The following is a 26,882-nucleotide window of genomic DNA, read 5'->3' as shown; positions in this document are numbered from 1 at the left end:
CCCCCCCAAAAAAAAAAAAAAAAAAAGTGTTCCAACAAGAAAAGATCTAAATTTTTATTTATTCTTTTTGGGAAATTTTTTAGAGATGGATCCCATTCCCAGCCTGTTGATTTCTGTGCAACTTAGACCTTTTTTTCCCACTTTCTTCCTTGGCTCAAGTGCTTAAGTTGCTTGTTTTTGCTCTGGCAAGTGCTAGATGAAGACCATGGCTACTTATTTATTCATAGCCTTGTCGAAATTTGGGTCAATCATGAGCCCAATGAGGGCTTTTCTGGCTAGGGCATGTGCCTTGTCTGGGTTCTTAATGCAGTTGTAGGTCCAAACAAAGCACTCTTAAATTACGACAAAATATAATCCTTCCTGCCTTAATCCTTATTATAATCCCCCGGAATAAAGAATCTGTTTTATTATCTCACGACCATATGGGACCAAACCTTTCCTGTTTGCAATGTTTGTAGAGTGTTATGAGCAGTAAAGTTTTTATTACAAGTGTCCTCTAATTTTATAATCCGACACGTAGTAGTTGATGTAGCATTTGTCAGTCACATTAATCATTGCACTTATCACATTAACCGCTAAAACGTAAATTATTACATGGCACTTCACGTGAGACTTATATTCAAAAAATGTATATAATCACGTGAATTTATAAATGAATTATATAAAAGGTTACAGTACCCTAAACATTTTTTGTTATCAAAACCTACATTTTTCGTTAATTTTTTTTTTTTTTTTTGGGGTATGAGGAGGCTTAAACCCAGTTCGTCAAGTATTTATCCTATCATCAGAGTTCATCCAGCCCACACGTCACATAAGTGAGGAATAATTTTTAATATTAAGTCATTTAAATATCCGAAGAATGGCAATCTTGCTTATCTCATCAAATCATTCATTACATTCTCCCCAGCTTCCCTGAGAAGTAGGGAAAGCAAGGCAATTACATGGTGATCGTAATTTATTTACTAGACTTTCTCTTCGCCGCCACTAGGTTAGAGGGTGATTGGTTATTTTGACAAAACTCTGTACATTACTCTGTTAGGTAAACCAACAGGCTAACTAGTGCTGAGGTTTTCCTTCAGCATTTCGACAACCCTTTGTGATAGACTCTCTGCAAATTTTCCTAACAAAGGTTGAAAGCCTGAAATTTCCACTCTACTTCCACATGAATTGTTGCTCCGACAGTGCACCAATCTGGCAACTCCATCAACTTTCTCTGCAATTGATTGAAGTAGTTCAGCTGCCTCATCATATAACTTGGCTCCCGTTTCTCCTGAGAACTCTTCCCTAGAACCCACATTTCCTAATGCTGAAAATAAATGGACTGCATTCTCAGCTGCAGCATCCAGATTGAGTAAAGCTTCCTTGCATGCAATTATTCTTTCCTGGACATCACTTCCTTTGGGGGCACATTCCTTCTGGTCTCTGCCTTCTGTCAATTCGTTGTTTATTGAACTTCCTGTGACAGGGCATTCGGTTAATTCACTTTCCATGGAAGTGCAATCTGCGCTCGGTGAACTTTCTGCTGAGTTCTTCAGGTCCTGCAGTTCGCACCATAGCAGCAACATTTGAGCATGATGATCCAAAGTTGTGTTTTTTCAAGTTAATATAACAGAGCTCTCAGAAAACAAAATGGATAGTCAAGACAGTTCAGAGCAACAATAAATATAGTTTATAGGTCACTAGTACCAACTGATGACTATAGATAAGGTTTTGAGTTCACTAAACAAACAATCTAAATAGACAAAATTTTGACATGCTTCATATAGTTTAAAATCTTACAGACTATCGTCAACTAAATGAAATCTTTAGTTCTAGTTTTAGCTTTACCAGAAAGCCTCTTCCTGATGTGTGGTTACAAGACAAGAACAAAACCTGTGCCAAGTCTATATTTTAGTAATAGAAAGACTTCTTTACACCTACCATTTTCTGTTCTTCCGAGACATGGAATAATGGATCTTTCAGTGTGGCATGAGTTGTAGCTTCTTCCTGGTAGTGCAGGGTTTTACTAGCCAAATCTCGAACTGGAGTGCCAAAAAGTTTCTTGCTATCTCCAAGATAATCATGATGGACAACATATTTTGTGGAGTACCTTCTCCTCACCGATGATTTCCTTCTCTCTATCTGTGCAAAGACATTATACATGCTAAACATCAATATAATACTCTCGGAGCTTCATATCAGAATTATTCAGAGTCAACCTTAAGAATTATTTTTTTTTCCCTGGGCCATTCAACTCTATCCAGAGCTATGTATTCTGTTAAATTACATTCACACTTTCATTTATAAAATAGCATTTTTTGACTTCTGTGAAGTTTTATTGGATAATCAAATATGGCTGCCCTTCCTTTAGATATCATGGGTTGCTCATATACAATATCCTTAAGTAGAAAATACAAAATAAAAAATTTATGAAGTCTGTCATCTTCAGAAAAAAAAGCCCAGTGTCTTGAATAATTATTTGCACGATCTAGTCGAGTCATAGCTAGTGCTAACAACCGCGAGGTGCTTTTTCCAATATTTTTCTCTTGAACCGGAGCGGAAACTCAACCCTAATTACAAACTAAAAATACAAAATAAAAATTGTACAAGTTTCTCCAAAGTTCATAAGAAATGGCTTAAGATGAGAGTTTGCCTTAAACTTGTTGAGTTTCTAAGCCCCTGTAGGTTGGACTAAAATAGTAACGTTGCATGCAAGATCACTAACCTTGTCTGTTGTTGATAAACTGCCAAAGTGTTTTCTGAACAGGTCGGTGTCTTCAGACTTCATGTGGCAGGTGTTAACATCCATATCTGCTTGCACCTCACTTCCAGTTTTAACTGAATGCAGCTGCGCTGCCACTTCACAAGCAGCTGCCTCATTACATTCACTTGTATTATCTATGCCTAGTTGATCACCATGCCCAAAAGAGCACTGACTATTACTTGGTATCTCACTTCTGTCTTGTTCTGCAAGTATTTATTTATAAGAGCAAAAAAGACCCATTTACAAACTCAAATTATTATCATTATAACTATCTATGGCCTTGTATTCACTATTTTAAGAGAAATAATAAAAATTATTCTCTCAACCATATCCGTATAGTAGATGGGTGAATCTACCATTGAATTTTTGTGGGACCCATATGAATTCACAAATTCAATGGTAAATCCATTAAATTTACAAAAAGAGATGGTTGAGAGAATGATGTGTAGCAAGCTCTTTTGAATTTAAGTAGATGGGCATCCGTATTTGGTTCCTTTTTGGTTAGTTAAAGTTGCAATTGCATATCAGAAACCAGCATGTCAACATTGTAGAAGAACTAGAATAACATTGAAATTCCATGGGAACATAAGGGTTTCGCCTTACTAAAGACATATATCATGTGAACATGAAGGTTTGGCCTTACTCAAAACTGCTGAAGACTCTGAAATATTTCTGTCCATTAAAGTCCGCATCTCTGGTGAGTTAAGTAGGTCCAGACACACGGTGTAAATGGAGCGCCAACGATTGCCCATGGCAAAGCTGTTGAAATGCAATTGTAATACCGTGAGTGTGAAAAATAATCATTAGTCCTAACATTTAGAAGACAGATTTAGTCCATTGCAAGCTCACCTAGGCGTTTCTTGAGACATTGGGGAATCCTCACTGTTGTTAGTAATGGAAGATCTTTTGGATGAGTCACTGATGCATGACTCAATGTCTCCCATATTGTGATCAGATGGAACTTGAACTTCAGGGGACACAGAAGCACATCTTTGGCCTTCACCAACTGAAGGAGAGAAATACTTCTGGTCTACTTGCTAGCATAGAGTGAAGCATGCAAAAGAAGGAAGAAAATCAAAACAAAATAAGTACATAACTTAATAGAGCTCAAATGCACAAAAAATGAGTAAAAGAAAAAAAGCTTGGTGGTTCAAAGAAATTGGAATTCTGGCGACTTGATCACGCATACAAGTACCTGAGATAAATTGAACTTAAGATCACTAGGGACAATATTAGAGCTTGTTACTTTGGCCTGTGCCCATCTTGGAAGTCTGGAAACACTAAATTTAAATGCTAAGGTCTCTCGAGGACCCCTTTGATGAGACATTATTTGTCTTATCTGCTTGGAGTTCTCTGGCAACAGTACTTCTTCAAGATTGACACTGAATTGCTTGTCTTCCTCTTCGTTAAACGATATTTGCCTAAAACCTACTGGCTGAGGCAAGCTCAGTGGACCTAAATTTTCCTTCATTCTCTGCAGCATCCTAGAAGACAAAGGAACAGGCACTTTCCATACAAATATACAACCATCACCACCTACCTGAACGAATCAGTAAAGTTACAAGTGCATACATGGAGGAAAAAATGAAAGCCTAACAGTATCAGCTGCTTCAGTCTTGAACTTTTAACATGTATCACTGTTATCTTAATTTTTTAAGCAATAAATTTAATAAAAAAAAATGCGTAAAAAGGAGCACAACCTAGTACTTGGGAAGTACACAAGAAAAACAACCAAAGGAAAAGCTAAAATCTAAAACTAAAAGATTAATCAAACTCCCACAAATTTGAGTAGGAGAAACAACTTGTAACTACCATCCAGAGATGGAGAGAATGCAAGAACAGAAATTCTCAACATGGGTAATTCACACCCATCAGCATTCTAGACATTCCTCTCCCTCTAAGTACACCACATGATACACAAGGGGACTGCCTTCAAATTTTGCCACTTTAATTTAATGACTTTGAATATGCTCCTTCCAACATGCCAACAAATCAACCATGGATTTGGCATAAATCATGACCACAAACCAGCCAAACGCCAATGACGACATTTGAACGAAAAAATTGAAAGTTTGCGGCTAACCAAGAATGCAGAGACTAGTTTGCATAGGATGTAAAGTTTCATACCTATCCCATATGAACATTAATATGCAGAGTAAATAGGCAGGGTCACATTTGAGCTAACCAAGAAGTACAAAGGCTTCACTTAGCTAGCATATAATGTATCCATTCACGTGGTTCATTTTATCTTTTGATAAGTCACACGGTTCATTTTATCAGAAATGAATTAAGCATAACAGAAACTCACAGAGACTATATGCTTGCAGTCGGGTAAGAAGATGACACCAGTTATAACTTCACCATGTCCCATGGCTTGTGTGACCATCTCTCCACTAAGAAAGTCATATATGCAAATAGACTTGTTAGAGTAGGAGCAGACCAGGTAACTGCAGCTTGGGTCCATAGTAACCTGTAAACATCATTAGGTCTCAGCATGAGGGCATGATGGTGGTCTAACGCTTTGTAGCCATGGAGACATCTCACCTTGATTGGGTCTCCAAAATCTTTATCATGCCTGAATGATCTAATTAGCTTTCCAGCAGCAATGTCAAATGTGTTTATCTTCTTATCCTATGAGTAAAAAATCAGATCATCAATTCCACATGCTGGCATTCAAAGAATATGACGAATCTCCAGTCATATTATAAGGCCAATTAACCAGTTGAATTTTCATTTACATGACTAACATGTGACAAATTTGATTGGCTGCTCTTGAAGTTGAAAGGGGAAGCCCTTCTAGCACCATTTTAATTCAATTTTAACATAATATAAAATCTATATTTGCTATTTTACCTGCCCAACTGTAACAACAGTCTCCATTGTTGGATCTACAGCCATGTCATACACAGTTCCATTAGAGGCCATTTGATGATGACGGCGCAAAATCCTATGACCACCATCAGTTATAGCAACATCACGGAACACCAAAGACCTGTATGAGAGAAACCATTATGATGAATGTAAAAGAAGGCATTCTGATGCCACCTTGAATATATTAGTTTTCCCGATTTGTAGGAAATTAAAAGATAGTAATCATTTCATTAGCCACCAGAGCGGAATTCAAGCATAAACACGAAATTAGAATGGCATCATAAAATTCCAACTGAACATCATCATAAAACAATAAATAAATAAAAATTCATCATTTTTTGAGATCATAAAAATGATTAAAAAAATACATTTGCAAAAAAGTATAGCCATTTCAAATGCCATGAAGAACACCATAGGCTTGTTTCTAATGCAATTATATATATATATATAACTTGATATCATTTATTTCAGGCACTTTCTTATAACCATTTCAATTTATGGCTTCAAAGCTTCCATAATCGTATGAAAACAGAACTTGCAGTACATACCTATCAGCACTGCAACTGAGAATCTTAGAGCCATTGCAAACAATCTTAACAGAGGTCACAGCAGCTGAATGATCATCAATACTTTCAATAAGATCAAAATTCCTGACATGAAGACAAGCCTATTATTAACACACATATCCAACAAGCTAGAAATAGCTAAAAAGTTGTGAAGTCAAACCTTTTGACATCATAAAGATGGATCATTCGATCCCGGCCCCCTGATGCAAGGAATGACTGGCTATCTATGGCTTCTTCAGAAACAACTTCCTTTCTGCTTGACAGGCTAAAGCTCAATGAGAGGATCTCTGCATCATGGGCACCCTGCCAGAATCACCAATAATTATATATTCTAAGATGCATTGGACCTAAATGCCTGTCATATAAAGCAGAACCTGTGTCTTCACATTGCTTTATTTTTGCACAAATATTTCAAAATGGCATCTAGGTGCCTAGGTTTTACCTGAAAGCATGTATAATCAGAAGTTTGTAGGTCATAGATATGAAGGTTTCCCTCATAATCACCAGCACTGAGGTACTTGCCATCTGAACTAACTGCCAATGACCGAAATCCTTGAGTGCTAACACCCACCTCCACAGTGTCACGTTCAAAAATCCCAGCACTTACTGCAGCAAGGGATGTGAAGTGAAAATCAGCAAGCTAGAACTAAGAATTCAGATAAGTTCTGAAAGAAAGGAATAAAACTACTCCTTGGCATAAAAGCATAAAAATATCTGCATGTCTATTTGTGTATGTTTGCAAATGTATGTGCAGGGCCTCACAAAGATGACAGTTACCTAAATGTGTTGTACCCATTGGTTCTGGATTAAGAAAATGACTGTTCGCAGCATCTTCTGATGAATCAGGTTGCAAGGCAAGATCCCAGAACCTTATAGTACCATCTGCTGAGCATGTTGCAAAAGAAACTCCACCAGAACAACCTCTAGCAACACATGCAAGAGATGAATCATGCATGTTTTCACAACAGAGATTCTTGATATCCCATATGCACGCAGAATGTGAAACAAGCACACAACAACGGGTTGCCTAGAAAGATACAGAAAGGTTTTGAAGCAGTGAGCGTGATCTGTGTATAAGCTCCAAAAAATAACTTGGGCCCTAGAACCTTTTTTTTTTTTTTTTTTTTACTTTTTGTCCTCTGCACACTTGGTGGCTAGAACTTGAGCATCAAGAAATCCACACGAAATATAAACAGGAAAATTTTTTCAAGGTGGCTCTGAATAACAAATGAAAAATAAATGGAACATAAGACCAAATCTTAATAAAGTAGTCACCTGATTCACATCATAAATGCCCCATATATAGAGACTATGATCTTCATAAACAACAACTGGCAAAGCAAAAACATCAAATATTTAATGTGCAAGTCCAGGTGAAATCTCTTGATCAAGAAATTGTGATGCTTTAATGCTCACCAAGCTTATCTGAGGTCGAAAACTGACAAGCAATTGCATCTGGAAGAGCAAGCGAAACTTGAACACCCTTTTCAGCAGCATTAGTATAGCAAACAAGATCACTTTCTTCTTGGCCTGTTTTGGCCTTTGAATATGTAACACTTCCTTCATACTTGAGAGTTTCACTGGCAAAGAGTTGTACTATTCCATTACTGCATGCACATGCAACTAGTTTGTTTGATGCAGATAGTGCAAAACCTTTTCCAGCCTGAAAATTTTATTTTGAAATTTATGGAAAAGTTAAACAGTAAAAATAGCACAAAATTGACTTTAATAACAAGTAATGAGAATGTTCCAACCAATGCAGTTCAAACGGCCTTGATCATTTGATACAAACTATAACACCTCAAAAAGTTAGTTCCACATTAGAAATATGAAATGTCCATATGGAGTGGGTGGATTATAAAAGAATTGATAAGTGTTAAGTCCCACATTGGTTCCTTACTAAGTGAGATTGAGTTTTATAAATGATTCTAGGGAACTCCAATTGTAACTTGACTAGTCTTTTTGAAATAATAACACAAATGTAGCTAACGCTTTCTCTGAGTCGTTACACAAACTGCCAACAACACTCTTATTGTTGTCATGCAACTTTTGTGCTGATGTCCATATATGAATCAAGTTTCATTTCCAAAGATGTCACCATGACAAGGACCTTTTATTAATTGGGCATCCAAGTACGCACTATCACAAACTTTGCTGAGATAAAAGGTAAATTATAAGGCTATCTCTTTTTTAATTCAGAACAATTTCCAATGGGGGACTTTTTGAGTTCATCTAAACCAGCAAAGTATATATCCTGTTTCTAGAAAATAATTCCAATTTACTGTAGACACAAATTGGCACCCTTGGATCTGTCACTAAAGGAAAAGGGGATAAACAGCCAAACATACCTTTAAATCAACTGATTTCCTTACTGAAAATCCAGAATGTATAAGGCACAGAACACCTGTAAACAATGGGAAAGGAATAGGATTCATAGCCCATACAGCAAAACCTCGAATACATAGAAAATCTTGGACTCAATCTGAAGTAAATCCAACCTGTGTCCGTCAATGCATAGATAGGAAAAAAGTCACCAGCCTGTTCACCGTTAACAAAACTACCGCCACTCCACTTATGGGATGTGACAGATACAAATGAGCTTCCTTTCTGAGGTCCAAGGTCAACAAGCTTTCCATGCATTGCCAGCGACACTGTCCCTGCATTTAAGCGATTCCCTGGAGATGATCTGACAGTCCAGAACTTCAAGTGCTTCTTCCCAGCAGTAACAATAAATTTGGCATCTGATGAGAAGTTAACAGAAGAGACAGCAGAACAAGATGAACTTGCTTTAAGCTTAGTAACCAACATCCCACTCCGCCAGTTCCAAAGGTATATGTATCCTCCAACAGACACCAGATGTTTTCCTTGGAAAGAAAATTCAAATAGATAAGGAGGGAACAATTAAAGAAATAAGCAAAACATAGATAATAAAGAGAAATAAGTGTTACACGAAACAAACCAAGAGTAGATTGGTTGTGACTAACCATCAGGTGAGAAAGAAATGCATCCAACCCCATTTAGATGGCCTTTTAATTCAGATACAAAAGCCCGAGTGGTACAGTCCCACACTAACACTGCAGGTTGAGGCCCTGACTGGAGAACCATATTAGAGGCATACACGTACAGAACATCATAGAAGTAAGTAACATGCTATTCCCAAGTCTATCTGATATAAAAATGCAGATAAAAGAAACAAACATCTTTTAGCTAACTGAATGATTGATTAATGACCCAGTTGTTTAAATTAAGATTATATTCCTGAAAACATGACATTAACATCTTCATATGTTCTTGCATCTCAAATTCTTCACTAGTCCCATCAGATACACCCACCAGAAGCCTCAAGAATTACACCACTAAATGCCTTGCTAACAATATGGGATTGAAACGCATACACAATCATCGTCCGATTTTTCTTAACCATTTCAATCTCTAATTGAACTTCTTCTAGAAACCATTTCTATTTATTTTCAAAACGAGTATTACAAATTCGATTTTTACCTCTCCAGCTGCAACGAATCGCCCATCCGGTGACATGGCGACACAGCTCAAAGGCTTGGGCACTCGATGAGACACCATGAGATGCGACTGAGCTCCCAAATCCACATCGTAAACCACCACCACACACCCCGCCACGTAGGCACACTTGGCGGTCGAGATGTTCGAAGCCAATCCATTCCCATTCTTCGCCGTCAACCCTATAATCTCCTCCAAAACCAGCTGCGAAATCAAAACAAACAAACAAACAAAAAGAATGTAAACAACCTGGCGAAATTCAGAATCTCACATTGCCTTCTCGCTCTTTCGATTGGTTTTCTCTGAAAACAAACGGAGGGTTTGGGTTTACCTTCGACGACGTGTCGTGCTTCTTGAGCTTGCGATTAGCTTTCATTGCGAGTGGAGAAAACCCTACCTAGAGACAGGAATGAGAGAGAGACAGAAGAAGAAGAATATTTTGTTTCAAGTTTGAAGCTCTTGGCCGTTGCGTTTATTTGGTACGATATCAGAGAAAGAGAGGGGCGGGAATTTTGGTGGAAATTAAATCCGGGCCCCACCGGGATTTATTTAGTCTTTTTAAGAGGGCCCACTGGGCCATTAGAGTTGAAGAGGTACATTTAGAGGTATCAAAAATTACCGGAAAACTAGAATTAGAAAATCGGAACCAGGAAACCGGGCTCCCGGTTCCTGGTTCTGGTTTGAAAAATCTAAAAACCGGGTACCCTGGTTCCGGTACCGGTTTTTGGTACCCGGTTTCTACCGGAAATACCGGAACCAGGTTTCCATCTTATTTAATAATATTTATAAATTAATATATATATTATATATATTAATATTTTTTACACTTAATTTTAGGTTTAGGGTATTTTTAAAAATTATATTTTTATTTCTAAAGCCCAAATAGGCAAAAACATTTATTTTTTAGGATTTTTGAACTTTTTTAGGTTTATTTTTTAATTATTTGGAACAATCACAATTAACAAAGCCCTTTTATTTTAGACAAAGAGACTAATAGATTTTTAAAAAAATAGGTCAACTTATGAGAAAAAAAAAAAAAAGGCTTATTTTAGGCCCAATACCTAAAATAAGCCTAAAAACCAATTTTTTTTTAAAACCGGTTACCGGACCGGGTAAAATCGGAACTGGCCGATAACCAGGACCCCGGTTAACCAGGGTCCCGGTTCCGGTTTCGGTTTCTCAAAACCGAGAACCGGGGTACTCTGGTTCCAGTTCCCGTTTTTGGCCCAAAACCAGAAAACCGGATTGGGTTGACACCCCAAGGTACACTTTTAAAAAATAAATAAAAATTACTCTACCTTCTTTTCAAAATGAAAAATGCTCTAAACACTATTTAATTAATTAATTAATTAATTAATCGTGTCAATTTCTTCAATCCTAAACAATGTTTTGGTAGATTAACCAGCTAACGAGAATTAAAGTGAAAATTAATCAAAGATTATGGTAGTTTATATTTTTATTAGATTTTTAAAAAAAAAATTAGACAGTAAAAATTGTGTTAATTTAGTATAATTAAGTAAGATATTATAAATTAATATAAAACTAAGATATTTTAGAGGTGATAATTAAATTTTTAAATATTTAATTAAACATAATGATCAGTATTTTTTTTTTTTTTTTTTAATCTTTGTCTCTCTTAAAATCTTAGTAGAATATGAGCCACTATTTTTTATAAATAACATATCCCATGATTAATTCAATGCATTAGGTAAAGTTAAATCGGGGCTGCTTGGACTGCCTTCAGCCCAGTAGGCCGTGATCTGATGGGTTAGCGGTAATTCAAGCCGTATGTTTAAGCTCCAATAATTTTAGCTTGGTTTGGCCCATTTGTATACGAATATTTTAAAGGAAGGTTTGGTCCGATCCATAAAGTTTTCAATTTTTATCCTGGGATTAGAGACATTTTCCTCGTTTTTTCCGTTCTCCAAACCATCTTTTTTTTTTGAAATGGACACTCTCTAGTCAATTTAGGACCCAAGAATATTCAGTTAAAAAGGTTAAGATTTATTTTCAGAAATTCAAAGGCCCCAAATAGGATACATGTCTCACTACTAAAATAATAATCAAATATTATTTATAGTTTTAAAAAAAATTAAATAATAAAATAATAAGTGGTGGCCGGCCACCCCCTAAGGTGGCAATGGGATGGCCAGCCACCCCTTATAATTTTATTATTTTGTTTTTTAATTTTTTTTAAACTATAAATAATATTTTATTATTATTTTAGTTGTGGGACAGGTGTCCCATTTGGGGCCTTAGGATTCTAAAAATAAATCTTAGCCTTTAACTGGATATTATGGACTGGAGAGGATCCGTTTCCATCTTTTTTTTCAAATGGACTCAAATTTATTATTGGATTTTTAAGTCTACAAGTGGGTCATGCATGTTCAATGGTAGATTTTAAAAAATATATGTATAGAGATCGATGGTTAGGAGAATGAGGCTTAGCATTTCTTGATTTTGCCAAACGCTTAAATGTGTTTTTAAAAATTAATTTTTAAAATCGTTATTTTAAAATTGCAAACCAAACAAACCCTTATAAGGGATAAAACAAAAAGAAAAGGCTTTAGAATAATTAAGTCCATCATTTTTCTATAGAAACACTATGTAAAGGCAGTTCATGCTAGCATGTCGAGTTTGGGTCTTATTGAAGTATGAATATAAGAATATATAAGTTAATCATAACCCTACGTCCCTACCCATTTAATTAAATGTACTAGATCTTTCAACTCTAATCCACTAATTTTGTATTAAGTTCATGTTGAGTTTTCAGTTCGCGTAAAAAATGGCCATCCCTTAATGTCACTCTTGTCGGATTCAAGTCGTATCGAAGCATGATTATAAGACTATATAAATTAAACGAGTCATACCCATCAACCATAACCCGTTAAGTTTACGAATCGTGTCAAAAATCATCAGTCCTGTTATACTACACTCACATTCCACTCATATCCCACTAAACTAATGTGATAGTACCCACTAGCCTTTGTTAAAAAAAAAAAAAAAAAAATCTAAGAATGGATGGACACTACAACATCAACCCATTAGGATAAAGATGTGGTATATATGTAGCATTACTCTAATGATTAAACATGATATTAGAACTTACAAAAAAAAAATGATATTAGAGGTCTTAAGTTTGAACCCTATAATGTATTCCCAATCTTTAATTCATTATTTTATTTTCTAAATGTTACTTGTTGAAGGAGAGTTCAAACCCGAACTTAATAATTTTTAAGTGGGTGCAGTCTAGCAGCATGAAAGAGTTGATGCCTTTTTATCTTTCAATTCCAAAAAGTTCCAACTTTCTGCTTCATGATATTACAGTTCAAATAGAAAATAGATTACTCATCATCTTACAATTTTAGGTAGGGGAAATTATTATTATTATTATTATTATTATTATTTTTTAAAAGGGGGAACGATATATATATCATCTCTCTAACTTCTGGCCAAAAAAAAAAAAAACACTCCGTTCTGAAGTTTAAAGTCTCCCTCTCTCAATCCCTTTCTAAAGTTTAACTCTCTCACTCCAGGACCCCATAATAATTTGGAAAAAAAAAATCCCAAAAGTAGTGGGACGGCAAGATATTATTCTTAGGGTTTTCTTAAAACAAAATTTATTCTGTTTTTTAGGTTGTTAAGGGTATTTTCATTAAGATATTGGGTTGTAATCTATAAATCTCGTATCATTTGGTTGATATTGCAGTGTTCATCAACTCTTTGATTAATTTTTATTATAAATAAATAAAAGGTACTGTTGTAAGAACGAAATTGCCATATCAAATATAAACGCAATGATACGAGAGTGAAATGAGATCTATATAAATATTTATAATTGGTAAATTTGAAAAAATTGTGAATAGAAATTGATGAAAGATGAATAGCATTTCTCTTTCTCTTTCTCTTTCTCTTTCTATTGTACTCTTGACAAATAGGCATGCAGTCTTTAGTTGTTAGTAGTCAATTCAGAATAATTCATCAATAAATTTTCTTAGTCTTTTTTTCCAAGAGAGTTTTCTCTGCTTAAGTCATAACCCTTTTGGAATTATCGTATCCCACACACCTTCCACTGCATCACTTTCTAAAGTTTAACTCTCTCTCTCTCTCTCTATCTTAAACAGTAAATCCTACAAATTTGGTGGGACAATCAGTTAGTTCTGCATTCATAATCTAATCCCCACTTGATTGAGATCCTCTGTAATGATTATTCACTCTAATGGCAATTATTACGATCTAAACCGTTCATTTAAAATAAATAACCAAGATAAATGTTGTTGTACCAGTTGCAATACTTACAATACCCAGAATTTCAATCTACTTTTTTTTTTTTTCACGTAAGTTCTGACACGGAACCGCTCCCAGACCATAACAAATTTGGAGTCTATAGTGATGAGATAATGGTGTTGACAGATGCAAGTACATATGCAACCATTCAACTTTGAGTGCTATTATCATTTCAATGTTGGTAGGTCGAAGTTTAGTCTTATCCTACTCATGATCTTCACCTACCACCTTCAACATCCCATGCAAAACCGTTAATTTTGACTCTCAACAGTTAGGCACCCCACCAATTTCTGCCTCAGCTGTTTGATTTTTCCGTCAATTTTCTTCTTAGCTTCAGTTTTTCCATTCAAAGAGATACCAATCCATATAAATAATTTCTGGTGCAATCTGGTCAGCCTGAAGCTCCCCGGTCAGTCAGTCAATCAATAATATAATTATCACATGCCATTTCTTTTTTCTTAAACCAAATCCAAGCATAAAATCCTGAAAGAAAAAAACATTTATATATATATATATATATATATATATATATATGCTTTATCATTTTAAAAAGACTAGTCAATTGTTACAGTTACGCTTTTTATCATTTATAAAGCTCAATTTTACCTGTAAGAGAATAACTTTAATCAGGTCGTAGTGTAAACGGGGTGTTTTGCACCCTCTATTAATATATATGAAGCAAACACTTCAATTTGAAACACCAAAAAATAATATAACCGTTTACACCAAATAATTTCTCTTATGATGAAAAGATATCTTATAGACAAAAATATTGGAACCATAATTTTGAATGGTTTTTAAGACTTTGATGTACAGAAGACTCGAAAATGGGTAGGTGGTCGATGGTTGTTGGGTTCGAATAAATGAACTCAGGTAATTGTCTAATCCAGTAAGAGTAAGTTTTTAGAGGAGTAATGGTTAAAGACATTTTGGCCAGCGATCAGATTGCATGAGCCATTAAGTGGAGCTACCAACTTGGATAAATTAGGAAGTCGTGTTCTACGTAGCACCATTCATTCTATACAACAGGACCACGACAGATGGCAAGCCCTTTTCTGGGTTTTGCCATTTGATCATGACATTGCGTGTCGGATTAGCCGGTTCTCTCCTCCTCAAGAACCAGACACCTTTTTTCATTTTTGGTAGGAAATGCCCAAATGGAATCCATTATTAAAAAAACACACACTTGGAGTTGGTGGTAGTTAGAAAGAATTGGATAAATATAATGCAGGCTTTCGTATGCAAGTCCCCAAGCACGTATTAATATACCCATTTATATATATATTTCTCAATATATATATATATATATATATATATATATATATATAAATGGGTATATTAATACGATAGCATATATATATATATATATATATATATATATTTTCTCAACATTTTTTTCATCTAGTAACATATTCTGACAGTATTTCTTCTTTCTTTTTTTTTTGTTTTTTGTTTTTTTTTTTTTTGTTGCAGAGATTTCTTAAGTTTTTTTTTTAAAGTGTTAATATATTGAGGATAACTTCTAAAAGGAACTGGTTTACACCAGCTCCTCTGTGCCCACCAGTAAAAATAGGCCACCTAGGATTATTGCACCAATTCAAATAAAAATCAAAACACCAGATTATTCTCTTTTATTCAATTTTGATTTTTTTTTTTTAAGGCAGCCACCCTCAGCCCTTCCCCAAATTCTTAATAAATAAATAAATCAAAAATAAAAATTGAAGAAAAGAGAATAATCTAGTGTTTTGGTTCCTATTTGAATTGGTGCAATAATACTAGATGGCCTATTCTTATTGGTGGGCGCAAATGAGATGGTTTACACAAACTCCTTATAGATGTTATTCTCAAAAATATTTGTGATATTTTGTTAGAAATCTCATAATAATTAAAGTGGAGCCCACATGTCACATATCATTAATTAGACACAAATTAAGGTGTTTGGTAATGTATTCTAAGTAAGAAATATTTGTGGAATCATAATTATACTTTATTTTTGTGCTTTGATGGGAGAAATAATTAAGGAAACATTTTAATTGAGAGTGACTTAGCCTATGAATACAAAGCAATATATTCTAGGGAAAAATGCAGTTTACCCCCCTGAAGTTTCAGGAATTTTTTAATTTTAACCCTAAAGTTCAAAAATTGGCAATCTACCCTCCTGAAGTTTCAAAAATTGGCAATTTAAACCCTCCGTTTAATTTTTCCGTTAAAATGGACGAAAATCTATGAAATTACATCATTACCCTCAGGCTTTTTAAAAAAAATTCCGTCCAATTTAACGGAAAAATTAAACAGAATGTTTAAATTGCCAATTTTTGAAACTTCAGGAGGGTAGATTACCAATTTTTGAACTTTAGGGTTAAAATAAAAAAACTCCTAATACTTCAGGGGGGGTAAACTGCATTTTTTCCTATATTCTATCTATGTCCCCAAGTTGTAAGAAAAACTTGTAAAAAATCACCTAAAACAACTTCCTTGGTATTCCTTAAACCAAGGGTAGCACGTTTGGTTCTTAGTATTTGAATGATTTTGTCTCCAAAGAGTAGCTCAATTGGCTAGGGACCACGCCTTATGAAGCGAAGGTCACTAGTTCGAATCATCCTCCCTCTTTTGTGTGGGCATGTCAAAAAATATTTGAATGATTTCTATTTCGTCTCTCTTTCTCATAATATATAATTTAAAGAATATCTAAATAGTATAAAGAAAGAACAAGAGAAATTATTGTGAAACTTATTTGAAGAGGGAAGGAAAAAATAGTTTTGTTTCTTATATTTAAGAAAAATTTAAGGGAAGTTGTTGCTTGTAATCTAAGGCATTATTGGGCATCAATTAGAAGACATGTCTCCGCTAAAATATTTCAAGTTTCTGTTGCTGAGGTTCTTTGATCCATTTGAGCAAATATGTGTTTTTTTGATTCGCTTAAGCAAATTATGACTAGATAGAGGTAATTATAATTTTTTATGCCAAGTATTATAGCATATTATAATTTGTGTGCTAACAATTCTTCTATGGTGTTGTACGTTCTAACACCATAAAATAACTTTTATAATAACTTGGTATAAACGAGTTTTTTTGTTTCGTCCAATAACAGTCAGCCAATTTAATCCTTCGAACTTCAAAACTTAGAATTAGCTCTCTGGTCAATTTTATATATATAAAAACTTATAATTAGCATTTGGAGTATTTCCAACCGACGCTCTAAAATCTAAATGACCATTTAGAGCCTATTTGAAATTGCGTTTGAGGATCCTAAAAGTGCTTTTAACACTCAAAAAACCCGTTTAAAGAAAAAAGTACTTGTTTGGAAAAAAAAATTAAAAGCGCTTTTAAGCGTAAAAAAAGCCTAAAAATGGTCAAAACATCATTTCGGCAAAAGCTTAAAAATCAAGTTTTTGCCCAAAAGCTCTTTTTGACTTAAAACTCTATTTGTCAAATGCAATCTCAAACAGGCTCTTATACTTAAATATAGCTATTATGACCTATTTTTATTCTCCAACTGGCACTTTAAAATAAAAATTTTGCTAAATTTTACTCTAGTGAACTTTTATATTTGAAATTTTAATTCTTCTTTGGGTAAAGTCTACTTAACCCCTCAAACTACCACCCCAATGACAATCTACCCTTCAAATTATTAATTGCAACAATTTATCCTCCAAACTACCAAAACAATGACAATATACCCTATTTTTTTTAAAATGACAACATTACCCTTACTAAAATAAAAACAAAAATACTAAAATTTATTTATTTTTTCAAAATTTTAAAGGTATTTTTGTTTTATTGAAAAGTCTATAGGGGTAATTTTGTCATTTTGCTAGCATTGGGGGTGGATTGTCCTTGTTTTAGTAGTTTTGGGGGTAAATTGTCGTAATTAATAGTTTGGAGGTGTAGATTATCATTAGGGTGATAGTTTGAGGAGGTTAAGTAGACTTTACCCTAATTTTTTCTCTCCACCTCTCTCTCTCTCAAAGTAAGGAAAAAACAATATTTAAAGAAAGTAAAGAGTTGAATAAATGCTACTGATGCAACCATTGGAGAAGCTCAAGCAGCACTGTTAGCCTCTCAAGTCGATTCTTCTCTCGGAATTTATTCTTTAACCTTGGAAGGAGATGCCATCAATATTATTCTTCCTATTCAACAACCTGAACTTTTCTTAGATTGGAACTTTGCTTACATTATTTCTGATATTTAAGTTCATTTGCTATCTTTGTATAGCTAGAAGGCTTGTAAAGTCTTTAGAAGTGCCAATTTTCGTGCACACTGTTTAGCTCGATGGGTCGCTTCCAACCTTGTTTTTAGAAGCATTCTCAAAGGGTCACCCATTCTATCTTCCATTCGGATCAGGAGTGGGTTTGACCCTCCCTTATAACTCTTTCCTCATTTGCTTAAAAAAAAAAAAAAAAAAAAAGGAAAGAAAAGTTGAATAAATGCTTATGTTGGAGATTGTAGTAAAAAATTAGTAGTTAAAATACCAAAAAAAAAAAAAAAATTGTATTTTGAGTAGCTAAAATGACTATTATTCTTAAAAATGCTTGCGGAGTTTGTGCTATAAGTTGACTTGGCTAGCCCCTATTAAAAGACACAAAAGACTTATAAAAGTTATTCTCATATATTTTAACTAAAATGAGATTTTTAGTTGAGTATTGAGGTAAGTTTTTTAAGTTCTTAAAAAACTTTGTAGGATATTGATCCAAATATAGTAGTTACAACTGGAGAAGGGGAAAAGTAATGTAATGATTAAATTTTAATTTTCTTTTACAATTTTTCCCTTTCAAATAACTCTTTCCATTAATTGTTTTAGGATTATACGTTGAAACTCGAAACATGACAGCAAACCTAAGAATCCTTTTTTCAACTAATATATATGGATAAGCACAAGCAAATGAGATTTGCTCCGCTTAATGCGATTTTACCAATTCAAACCTTACTTCACGCTTAAGAATACTCATGGACATGGTATCCCACTATTTCTCTCTTTAATTACTATTTCATGTAAAATATATTTGGATAAAGAAACAAAATGGCCATTGCCAATAAGTTGGTTGACCATTTTAATCGGTGTGACCACTTCATTGAGTTATTAATCACCTATGTGTGGTAATTGGGAGTGACACCAACAAAAAGAGCGGAGCTATTTATGTATTATATTTATAAAAAAAAAAACTTACAAAAAAAAATATATTTGTAAAAATATTTTAAAAAATTTAGTTATCGTACTATGATGATAGACATCACGCCCGCGAACGTGCATAATATTTTAATATTTTAATTATTAAAATAAATAAATAAATAAATAATCTGGCATGTATGACTGTCATGCACATCCGGCGTGACATGAAACTTTACTCTTGTACCAAACATGGCGGAGGGAGTTCACTCGAATCACTATTACCGTGGATTCGAGGAACATGCCCAACGCCGTCGTTTCCCCATGAATTTTCTGGTCAAAACGAAAGTCTAACCGACCGCGTCGCCGCGCATATCGATTCTACAAAATTCTAATCAATTCGGTGATATATTCCCAACCGTAGATTTCAAAAGGGAGTGCACGATAAGATCCGTTCTCCATACAAAATGTCTAAAATACCATCCGGTAGTTGAGCTCCTTAGTCCTTGCGACTGGCAACTCCGGTAACACGTTCCACTGGGGTTGTTGGTGAACTAAGGCAGCGGCAACACGTGTTGCCACGTTGGATGCTGTCAGTCCTCGAAATCCAACAACGCCAAGTCGCTTATCCAAATGACGGAAGTACCCAAGTCGCTTATCCAAATGACGGAAGTACCCTTTTGAGGATTGTTTAAACTCCCACCAACCCAAAACACCCTTGGATCCTACTTCTGGGTTTCCGATTCTTTTATTCGTTCTCCTCCCTCGAACCGCAGCTATATAAACTGGTAATATATATATAGAATATAATGCATCGTGTAAAGATATAGATTCGACGTTTTCCACGTCAATGTTCATTGTTTGATGGGTCTCTGACAGATATACCCTTTGCTCTCTCTCTGTCTCTCTGTGTCTCTCCTCTGTTTCAGCAAGCTTCTCCCATGGCGGCTAAATCTCTGATGCACGCCTCTTCGCCATGCCATTCTTGTTTCTCGAGCTCACAGTCGAGTTTGATAAACTTTAGAAGAACCCAGTTGGGGTTTGAGAATAGCGTAAAATGGGAGAGTTTGTCACTTTGTTTTGGAGGGAAAAGCGGCGGAGTAGAGCGGTTGCAGAGGAAGGAGCGGAAAAGTTTGCAGGTGATCAGGTGTACGGCGGAGAGTATTGACAGGGGGATGCTGCTGGGAAGGAGAGGAAGAGAGGAAGCGAAAGTGAACGTGCCGGAGAGGTTCAAGGTGGTGGCTTTAATGGCGTGCGTCATGTGCCTCTGCAATGCTGACCGCGTCGTCATGTCGGTCGCTATTGTCCCCCTCGCCGCCAAACATGGGTGGTCCAATTCTTTCTTGGGCATTGTTCAGGTATCTCTTCTGTTCATTCGTATGAGTTCCGTGACAGCTTTTTTTTTTTTCTCTGGAGAATTGGATTTTAAATTGAATAAATTATACATTAAATGACTAGTCAAATTCTTGTAAAAGGAAATAAAACCCAGAAAAAAACGAGTGGAGAATTTTTAATAAATTTAAAAGTAAAGGTTTTTAATGGCTTTGTCTCATTATTTTTTATATTCAATAGCTTTGTCTCATTAATGAGTACATGTATCAGTTTGGTGTTGTTACAAGGAAACTCAAGAGGAAAAATGGGGTGGTAGGTGAGAAAATGAGAGTTTTTGGCTCTCCACCACCTTACCTAAAAGTACAAACCCTAGGTGCACTCAGGCCAGGGGGACCCTGTTCTCGATAGATACCTAGAACTGAAAGGAAAGCTTACGGAAAGGGAGTTATTGGTCGCCAAAATTCTCTTCTTTTGTGTTTTGTTTTTTACGAAAAATATAAATAATTCTATTTTATGTCTTTTTTTTAAAAAAAAAAAAAGAAAAAAACCCTTCTCTAAGGTATTCTTTTTTTGGTTGGTCAAGTTAAGGTGTGCTACCTACACCCAAAAAAAAAAAAAGAAACAGAGAGTCTAAGGTGTGATTGTAGTTAACATTTACCAACCCCTAGGTCTCCCACTTTTCTTGAGAGGAAAAAGAGTGGGCCGGACTATTTGAATTTCATCCATGTTAGTTTTTTTTTTTTTTTTTTCATTTATGGGAACTTTTATCAATAAATTTCATGTAGTATTGAGCAAATTATCTTAATGATTTTTAACTATTTGAAAAGAAAGAGAAAAAAACAAAAACACCTCAGACCTCCTTGGCGTGAAGCTTCTGTTTTCACAACATATAATTATATCTTGGGTTGCTTGTAAATCTAAGACATCTATTATACCTTACAACTTAAAGGTATTATTTTTTATCTGACCAAAATCCTTATATAAAATCATTTATATAATTATATTCTCTATTTTTGCTTTCTGCATTTTTATTTTTTTGTTTGCTGGCCATGTTGTGTTAGATTGACATCCTGACAAATTTGATGTGAATAATGTTACATGTTAAAGTCATCCTTTCTATGGGGATACATATTTTCATCGGTGGTCGGTGGAGCCTTAGTAGACAAATATGGAGGAAAGAGAGTGATTGCAACGGGTGTGGCCTTGTGGTCTTTTGCCACCCTTCTCACCCCTTGGGCTGCCAATCACTCCACTGGCAGCCTCTTGGCTGTACGTGCCTTCTTTGGATTGGCTGAAGGTGTAGCTCTGCCCTCCATGGGCATAATTCTCTCAAGGTATTGCCTCTTTAATCCTAAATTATTAGTATGGACAAGTAATTGCACAAATCTTAACTCATTTTGGCAATGTTGCTGGCTTAGTTAAAATGTTAGGGAAAACTTCACTTTAGACCCTTGAACTACTACCCTTTTTAACATGCTCTCCTCAAACTTCAAAACTTCTTACTTTGGACTTCTGAACTTTTAATTTCTATCACTTTGGATCCATTAGTTAGATTTTAAACGTTAAAAGTTAGACAATGATATTTATACCCCTGACTTTTTTATAAAATTCTAAATTTTTCCTTAATTTCAAATTAAAATTTTTTTAAAAAAATTATTAAAAAAAATCACAAGGTGACCCACGGTTGGGCCACTTTGTAACCCTTTTTTTTTTTTTTTTTTTTTTCCAATTTTTTCAATTTTTTCTTTTTTAATAAAAAGAAAATTGAAGGATAATTTTGTCGTTTTAAGAGTTTTGACGGAAAGATCTAAAGTGATAGAAATTGAAAGTTAATGAATCTAAAGTGAGAGGTTTTGAAGTTTGAAGGGTGCATGTCAAAAGGGATGGTAGTTCAAGGGTCCAAAGTGAAATTTCACCAAAATGTTATTATAACTCGTTTCTTTATCAAGTTCAAAAATATAACTAAAACTATTCTAATGTGTCTAGGTGGTTTCCAAACCATGAACGAGCAAGTGCAGTGGGTTTCTCCATGGCTGGATTTCATCTTGGCAATGTTGCTGGCTTACTGCTAACTCCAATTATGTTGTCGTCGGTTGGAATTACCGGTCCCTTCATTCTCTTTTCGTCACTTGGGCTACTCTGGTTGATGACATGGACGCGTGGAGTCACAAACAATCCACAAGACAACCATTTTATTAGCAAATCGGAGCTACGACTAATCCAAGATGGTAAAGCTGAGTGCTCTTCAGTAAATAAAGGCGAGCTTCCGCCCGTACGCCTTCTGCTATCAAAGTTACCAACATGGGCTATCATATTTGCTAATATAACTAACAACTGGGTGAGTTTTATTCTTTCTAATTAACTGGAAGTACTTATTTGCTTTGGTAAATTCTTATAAATTTGCATGAAGAATCTAAAAATACTCCACATTGCAGGGATACTTCGTTCTTCTTTCATGGATGCCTGTTTATTTCAAGACAGTAAGTAATCATTTCTGCAATCTCTCTATCAACAGCTCTTTAACATTAACTTCTCCATCAAGCATATGTTGTGCAGATAACTGCATATTTATTATGTTACTTATTTACTATCTAGCAAAATGTTAAATGAACACAACACTTAGTTTAACAATTTCTACTTTTGACAATGCACTATAAATTGTGGTGGGTGCTTGACAATATTTCTATTCCTCTTTCTTTTTTTTTGTGGTGAATTTAGGTGTTTAATGTGAACTTGAAACAAGCAGCATGGTTTAGTGCCGTTCCATGGGGAACAATGGCGGTTTCGGGGTATTTTGCTGGTACGACATCAGATTATTTAATCAAGGCAGGCCTCTCTTTGACATTAGTCCGCAAAATAATGCAGGTACCTCCTCTGTTTCTACCCTGTAGTAGCATATTTGTAATCCTAATACTTGGAGGTCTCCTGCAAAATGATATTTTGATTTTAATAAGGGTTAATAATTAATAGATGAGGGAGACAAACATGAGAAACTGGAAAATATCTGATGAAAAGTTAAAATTTGAACTTTAGCATTTAATTGTATAGCATATTTGAGGCTCTGGAAACATCCCTAATGATCTCTAATGGGTTATAACAAGAGACTCAGAAAACACAAAAATATTGGATATCATGATAGGAAACTTTGTTTCTTTCTTCCATTGTTCACTCTTAACTCTTTCTTAGTATAATTAAAGTTCTGCATGATCAAAATTTTATTATAAGTGTTATTTCCTGAATTAACTATCACAATCTGATCATGTGTGATTTTGAACAATCAGTCTATTGGTTTCATTGGACCTGGGGTGTCATTGCTCTGCTTGAATTATGCCAATACAGCTGAAAGTGCACTGCTACTCATCACAATAGCCTTGAGCTTGAGCTCCTTCAGCCAAGCCGGCTTCCTCCTTAACATGCAAGTAAGTTCCATTTTTTTTTTCTTTTTCAGTCATAAAAAACTGTAAAACTTATTCTTTAGTAACATTCAAAATAATCAAGGTTGGTGATTTCATAGTGCTTATTCTACCTCGAATCTAATGTAATTTCTTTCTTTAATCAGGACATAGCTCCCCAGTATGCAGGATTGCTCCATGGTATGTTCTTTCACATATTTTTTTCTTCATTAATTAGAGAAAATTTTGGTTACCAAAGGCAATAATAACATTATCCATCAACAGGGATTTCAAATTCTGCTGGGACATTAGCAGCAATAATGAGCACAATTGGAACTGGTTATTTTGTACAATGGCTGGGATCTTTCCAGGCATTCTTAACTGTCACAGCTGCACTCTACTTCATGTCAGCCATATTTTGGAACCTGTTTGCTACAGGAGAGCGAGTCTTCTAGTATGAAAAACCAAACAATTTAGTCACTTATATACTAGAGAATCTACTAGGAAAGAAAGACATTGATTAAAAGTTATAGTGAAAAGTTTTGGCTTGAATGGTTTAAGGTGACAAGTAAATTGTATCATGTAAAGTTCATTCCTTGTCTCCCTTGCTAGAAAACATCATGTTACATACCGTTTTCTGTTTCTGTATTTCCCCTCTACTATTGTATATGCCAATTCATTTGTAATAAGCAATTGAAAAGATGTGAGGAAAATGGTATTACCCCCCAAGTATTGTATTTCTTCAATTCGTTTGTAAGAAGAGATTGAAACAATGTAAGAAATTATATATTATATTTATTTCAGTGCTCAATCAAACATTGTGTCATCGAGTTTTTGACACATGTTCTTTAGTGCAGGTTTGAATAATTAAGGTAATATTTTTAATTGAGGGTCCTTAACTTAACTTACTCTTTATTCTATTCCATCAATATGGATTAGATTAATTATGAGATTTTTTTCTTTGACAATAACTGATTTAAGTGCCAATGAGTACTGTCACATCAACCTAGTGAGATGAAAGGTGCGGTATATAACATTACTCTATGGATAAAAAGGCATCGGTTAAAATAAATCTAAAAAATATTTTAGAGTAATACTACTTACTTTACAAGCATCCGACAAAAACCCAACAAAGTGAATGTGGCAAGGTTTAGCAGCCATCGGTCAAGGGTTAATTTAAGAGCTACGTCACCTTGCTATGCCAGCTTCATAGGATATTTGTAAAATGTTTGTGCGGTATATAACAACATTACTTAATATTTTTTTTTTTGTTGCAATGGTTTTCCATTTCAAATTAAAGGCAAATATGGTTGAATGTATGTTTAAAAGTGGAAAAGGATAGGTCAGTAGGTCATTGGGGTCAAAATGTAAATGCCTGTTCATTGAGGCTACATATTAAGGCTAAAACAACCCCAAGCCGTCTCGCTAACTTCATTTCAGTGACATGTTTTATTGCCTTCCTAACTCTTCAAATAAAACATTGCTCGGATTTAGGGCTTGTTTGAGTGTGCGTTTGAGGGGCCTAAAAGTGCATTTAACACTCAAAAAGTTTGTTTAAAGAAAAAAATATCAGTTTGGTAAAAAAATTGAAAGCACTTTTAAGGGTCCAAAAAGCCCAAAAATAGCCAAAACGCACTTTTGAAAAAAAACTTAAAAATAAAGCTTTTACCCAAAAAAAATTTTTTTTTTTTTACTTAAAAGCTCTATTTCTCAAACACAATTCCAAATATGTTCTTAGTTCGTGACTCAATTAGAAGCGGATAAATTGGAAGGATAATTTTGTCTTCTTAATTGTTATTTTGATGGCGATCCTGTAGGGTGGCGGTAGGAGCGGAACCAAAAATTTTGATAAGACAATTATTAGAAGACTTTCTTTTTTTTGAGGCCAGCCTTGTAAAAATTATATATTCTTAAGGAATTTTTAATTTTTGAGGTTTGAAGCCCACCGACCTTAATGCCTAGTTCCGCTCTTGAGTGGCGAATGATAACAACGATTATGGTGGTCGAGCTTGGGGCGGAGGAGTTAAAAAAAAGAGTGGGCGATTAGTTGAAGAGGGGATTCAGCATGGTTAGACTAAATTGTTATCCACTATTTTAAAACCTTTAGATTTTATTTAGTTTATGTGGCAAAATCTTAGCCACAAATGTTAAAAAAAAAAAAGAAAAAAAAAAAAAAGGGAGCTAATTCAATGGAAGTAAATCACTCGTAAGTAAATTAGCAAAGCATCTTTTTATTGGCTTAAGGATGTTTTCAAGGCCACAATCCCGCCCTATTATATCTCCAAATGATTTTCAATCTTTTTCTTTGATTTCATTTGATGAACTTTTTATAATTTCATATAATTTTTTTAGATTTACACGGGGATAAATGTTTGGAGATATATTAAATAATATATAAATATTTAGAATAAATAAAATCATAAACTACTATAAGTTTATGAGAAACTTCACTTTAGACCCCTAAACTACCAAACGATTTAACATACTCTCGAACTTTGTAACCTCTCAATTTGGACCCCTCCATCATATTTTGAAACGTTAAAAGTGATACAATGACGTTTATACCCCTTGACTTTTTTATAAAATTTTAAATTTACCCTTAATTTCAAATTAATTAATTTTTTTTAAAAAAATAAAAAATCACAAGATGACCCACGGTTAAGCCACCTTGTGACCTTTTTTTTTTCAATTTTTTTTAATAAAAAGAAAATTAAAGGGTAATTTTGTTTTTTTAAGGGTTTTAATGGAAAAAATTGACGGTTCAAATTAATTGCAATTGAAAGTTTAGGGGTCCAAATTGAGAGATTTCAAGTTCAGAGATATGTCAAATCGTGTGATAATTTAGAAGTCTAAAGTGAAATTTCTTTATAAGTCTATAACAATATGTGAACCCTATATTGATTAAGACCTGAAAGCGACAAATTTAGATGACCAATTCCCCCACACTGCCTCAAACAAAAACTTGTTTATGTTTAACTAATAACATAATTTCTTGCTTATATAAAAAAAAAGAATTACTTAACAAAAAAAACATTTACAAACTATTATGAGTTTTTTTTTTTTTTTTT

At 34.5% G+C, this 26,882-nt stretch overlaps 2 protein-coding genes across 2 annotated transcripts; one reads left to right on the top strand and one right to left on the bottom strand.

The window, feature by feature from the left end:
- Positions 1-849: 849 nt before the first annotated feature.
- Positions 850-10,110, bottom strand: LOC132161653 (uncharacterized). The gene is made up of 20 exons (XM_059571815.1): positions 10,028-10,110; positions 9,682-9,900; positions 9,165-9,273; positions 8,679-9,044; positions 8,529-8,584; positions 7,597-7,843; positions 7,456-7,511; positions 6,958-7,207; positions 6,623-6,786; positions 6,341-6,483; positions 6,163-6,264; positions 5,597-5,735; positions 5,288-5,374; positions 5,052-5,213; positions 3,939-4,283; positions 3,593-3,780; positions 3,387-3,502; positions 2,705-2,946; positions 1,921-2,121; positions 850-1,538 (listed from the first exon to the last, which is right to left on the bottom strand). The coding sequence occupies exons 1-20, from the start codon at positions 10,070-10,072 to the stop codon at positions 1,053-1,055; spliced, it is 3,723 nt and encodes a 1,240-aa protein (XP_059427798.1). The 5' UTR covers positions 10,073-10,110; the 3' UTR covers positions 850-1,052.
- A 9,784-nt stretch (positions 10,111-19,894) lies between these two features.
- On the top strand, positions 19,895-24,632 carry LOC132191843 (probable anion transporter 3, chloroplastic). Its single transcript, XM_059606957.1, has 8 exons — positions 19,895-20,448; positions 21,530-21,756; positions 22,409-22,760; positions 22,858-22,902; positions 23,141-23,287; positions 23,704-23,841; positions 23,982-24,015; positions 24,100-24,632. The coding sequence occupies exons 1-8, from the start codon at positions 20,032-20,034 to the stop codon at positions 24,267-24,269; spliced, it is 1,530 nt and encodes a 509-aa protein (XP_059462940.1). The 5' UTR covers positions 19,895-20,031; the 3' UTR covers positions 24,270-24,632.
- Positions 24,633-26,882: the final 2,250 nt, after the last annotated feature.

This window comes from Corylus avellana, chromosome ca9 (assembly GCF_901000735.1).
Source record: "Corylus avellana chromosome ca9, CavTom2PMs-1.0".
NCBI classification, from domain to species: domain Eukaryota; kingdom Viridiplantae; phylum Streptophyta; class Magnoliopsida; order Fagales; family Betulaceae; genus Corylus; species Corylus avellana.
This window is presented reverse-complemented; position numbering and strand designations above follow the sequence as displayed.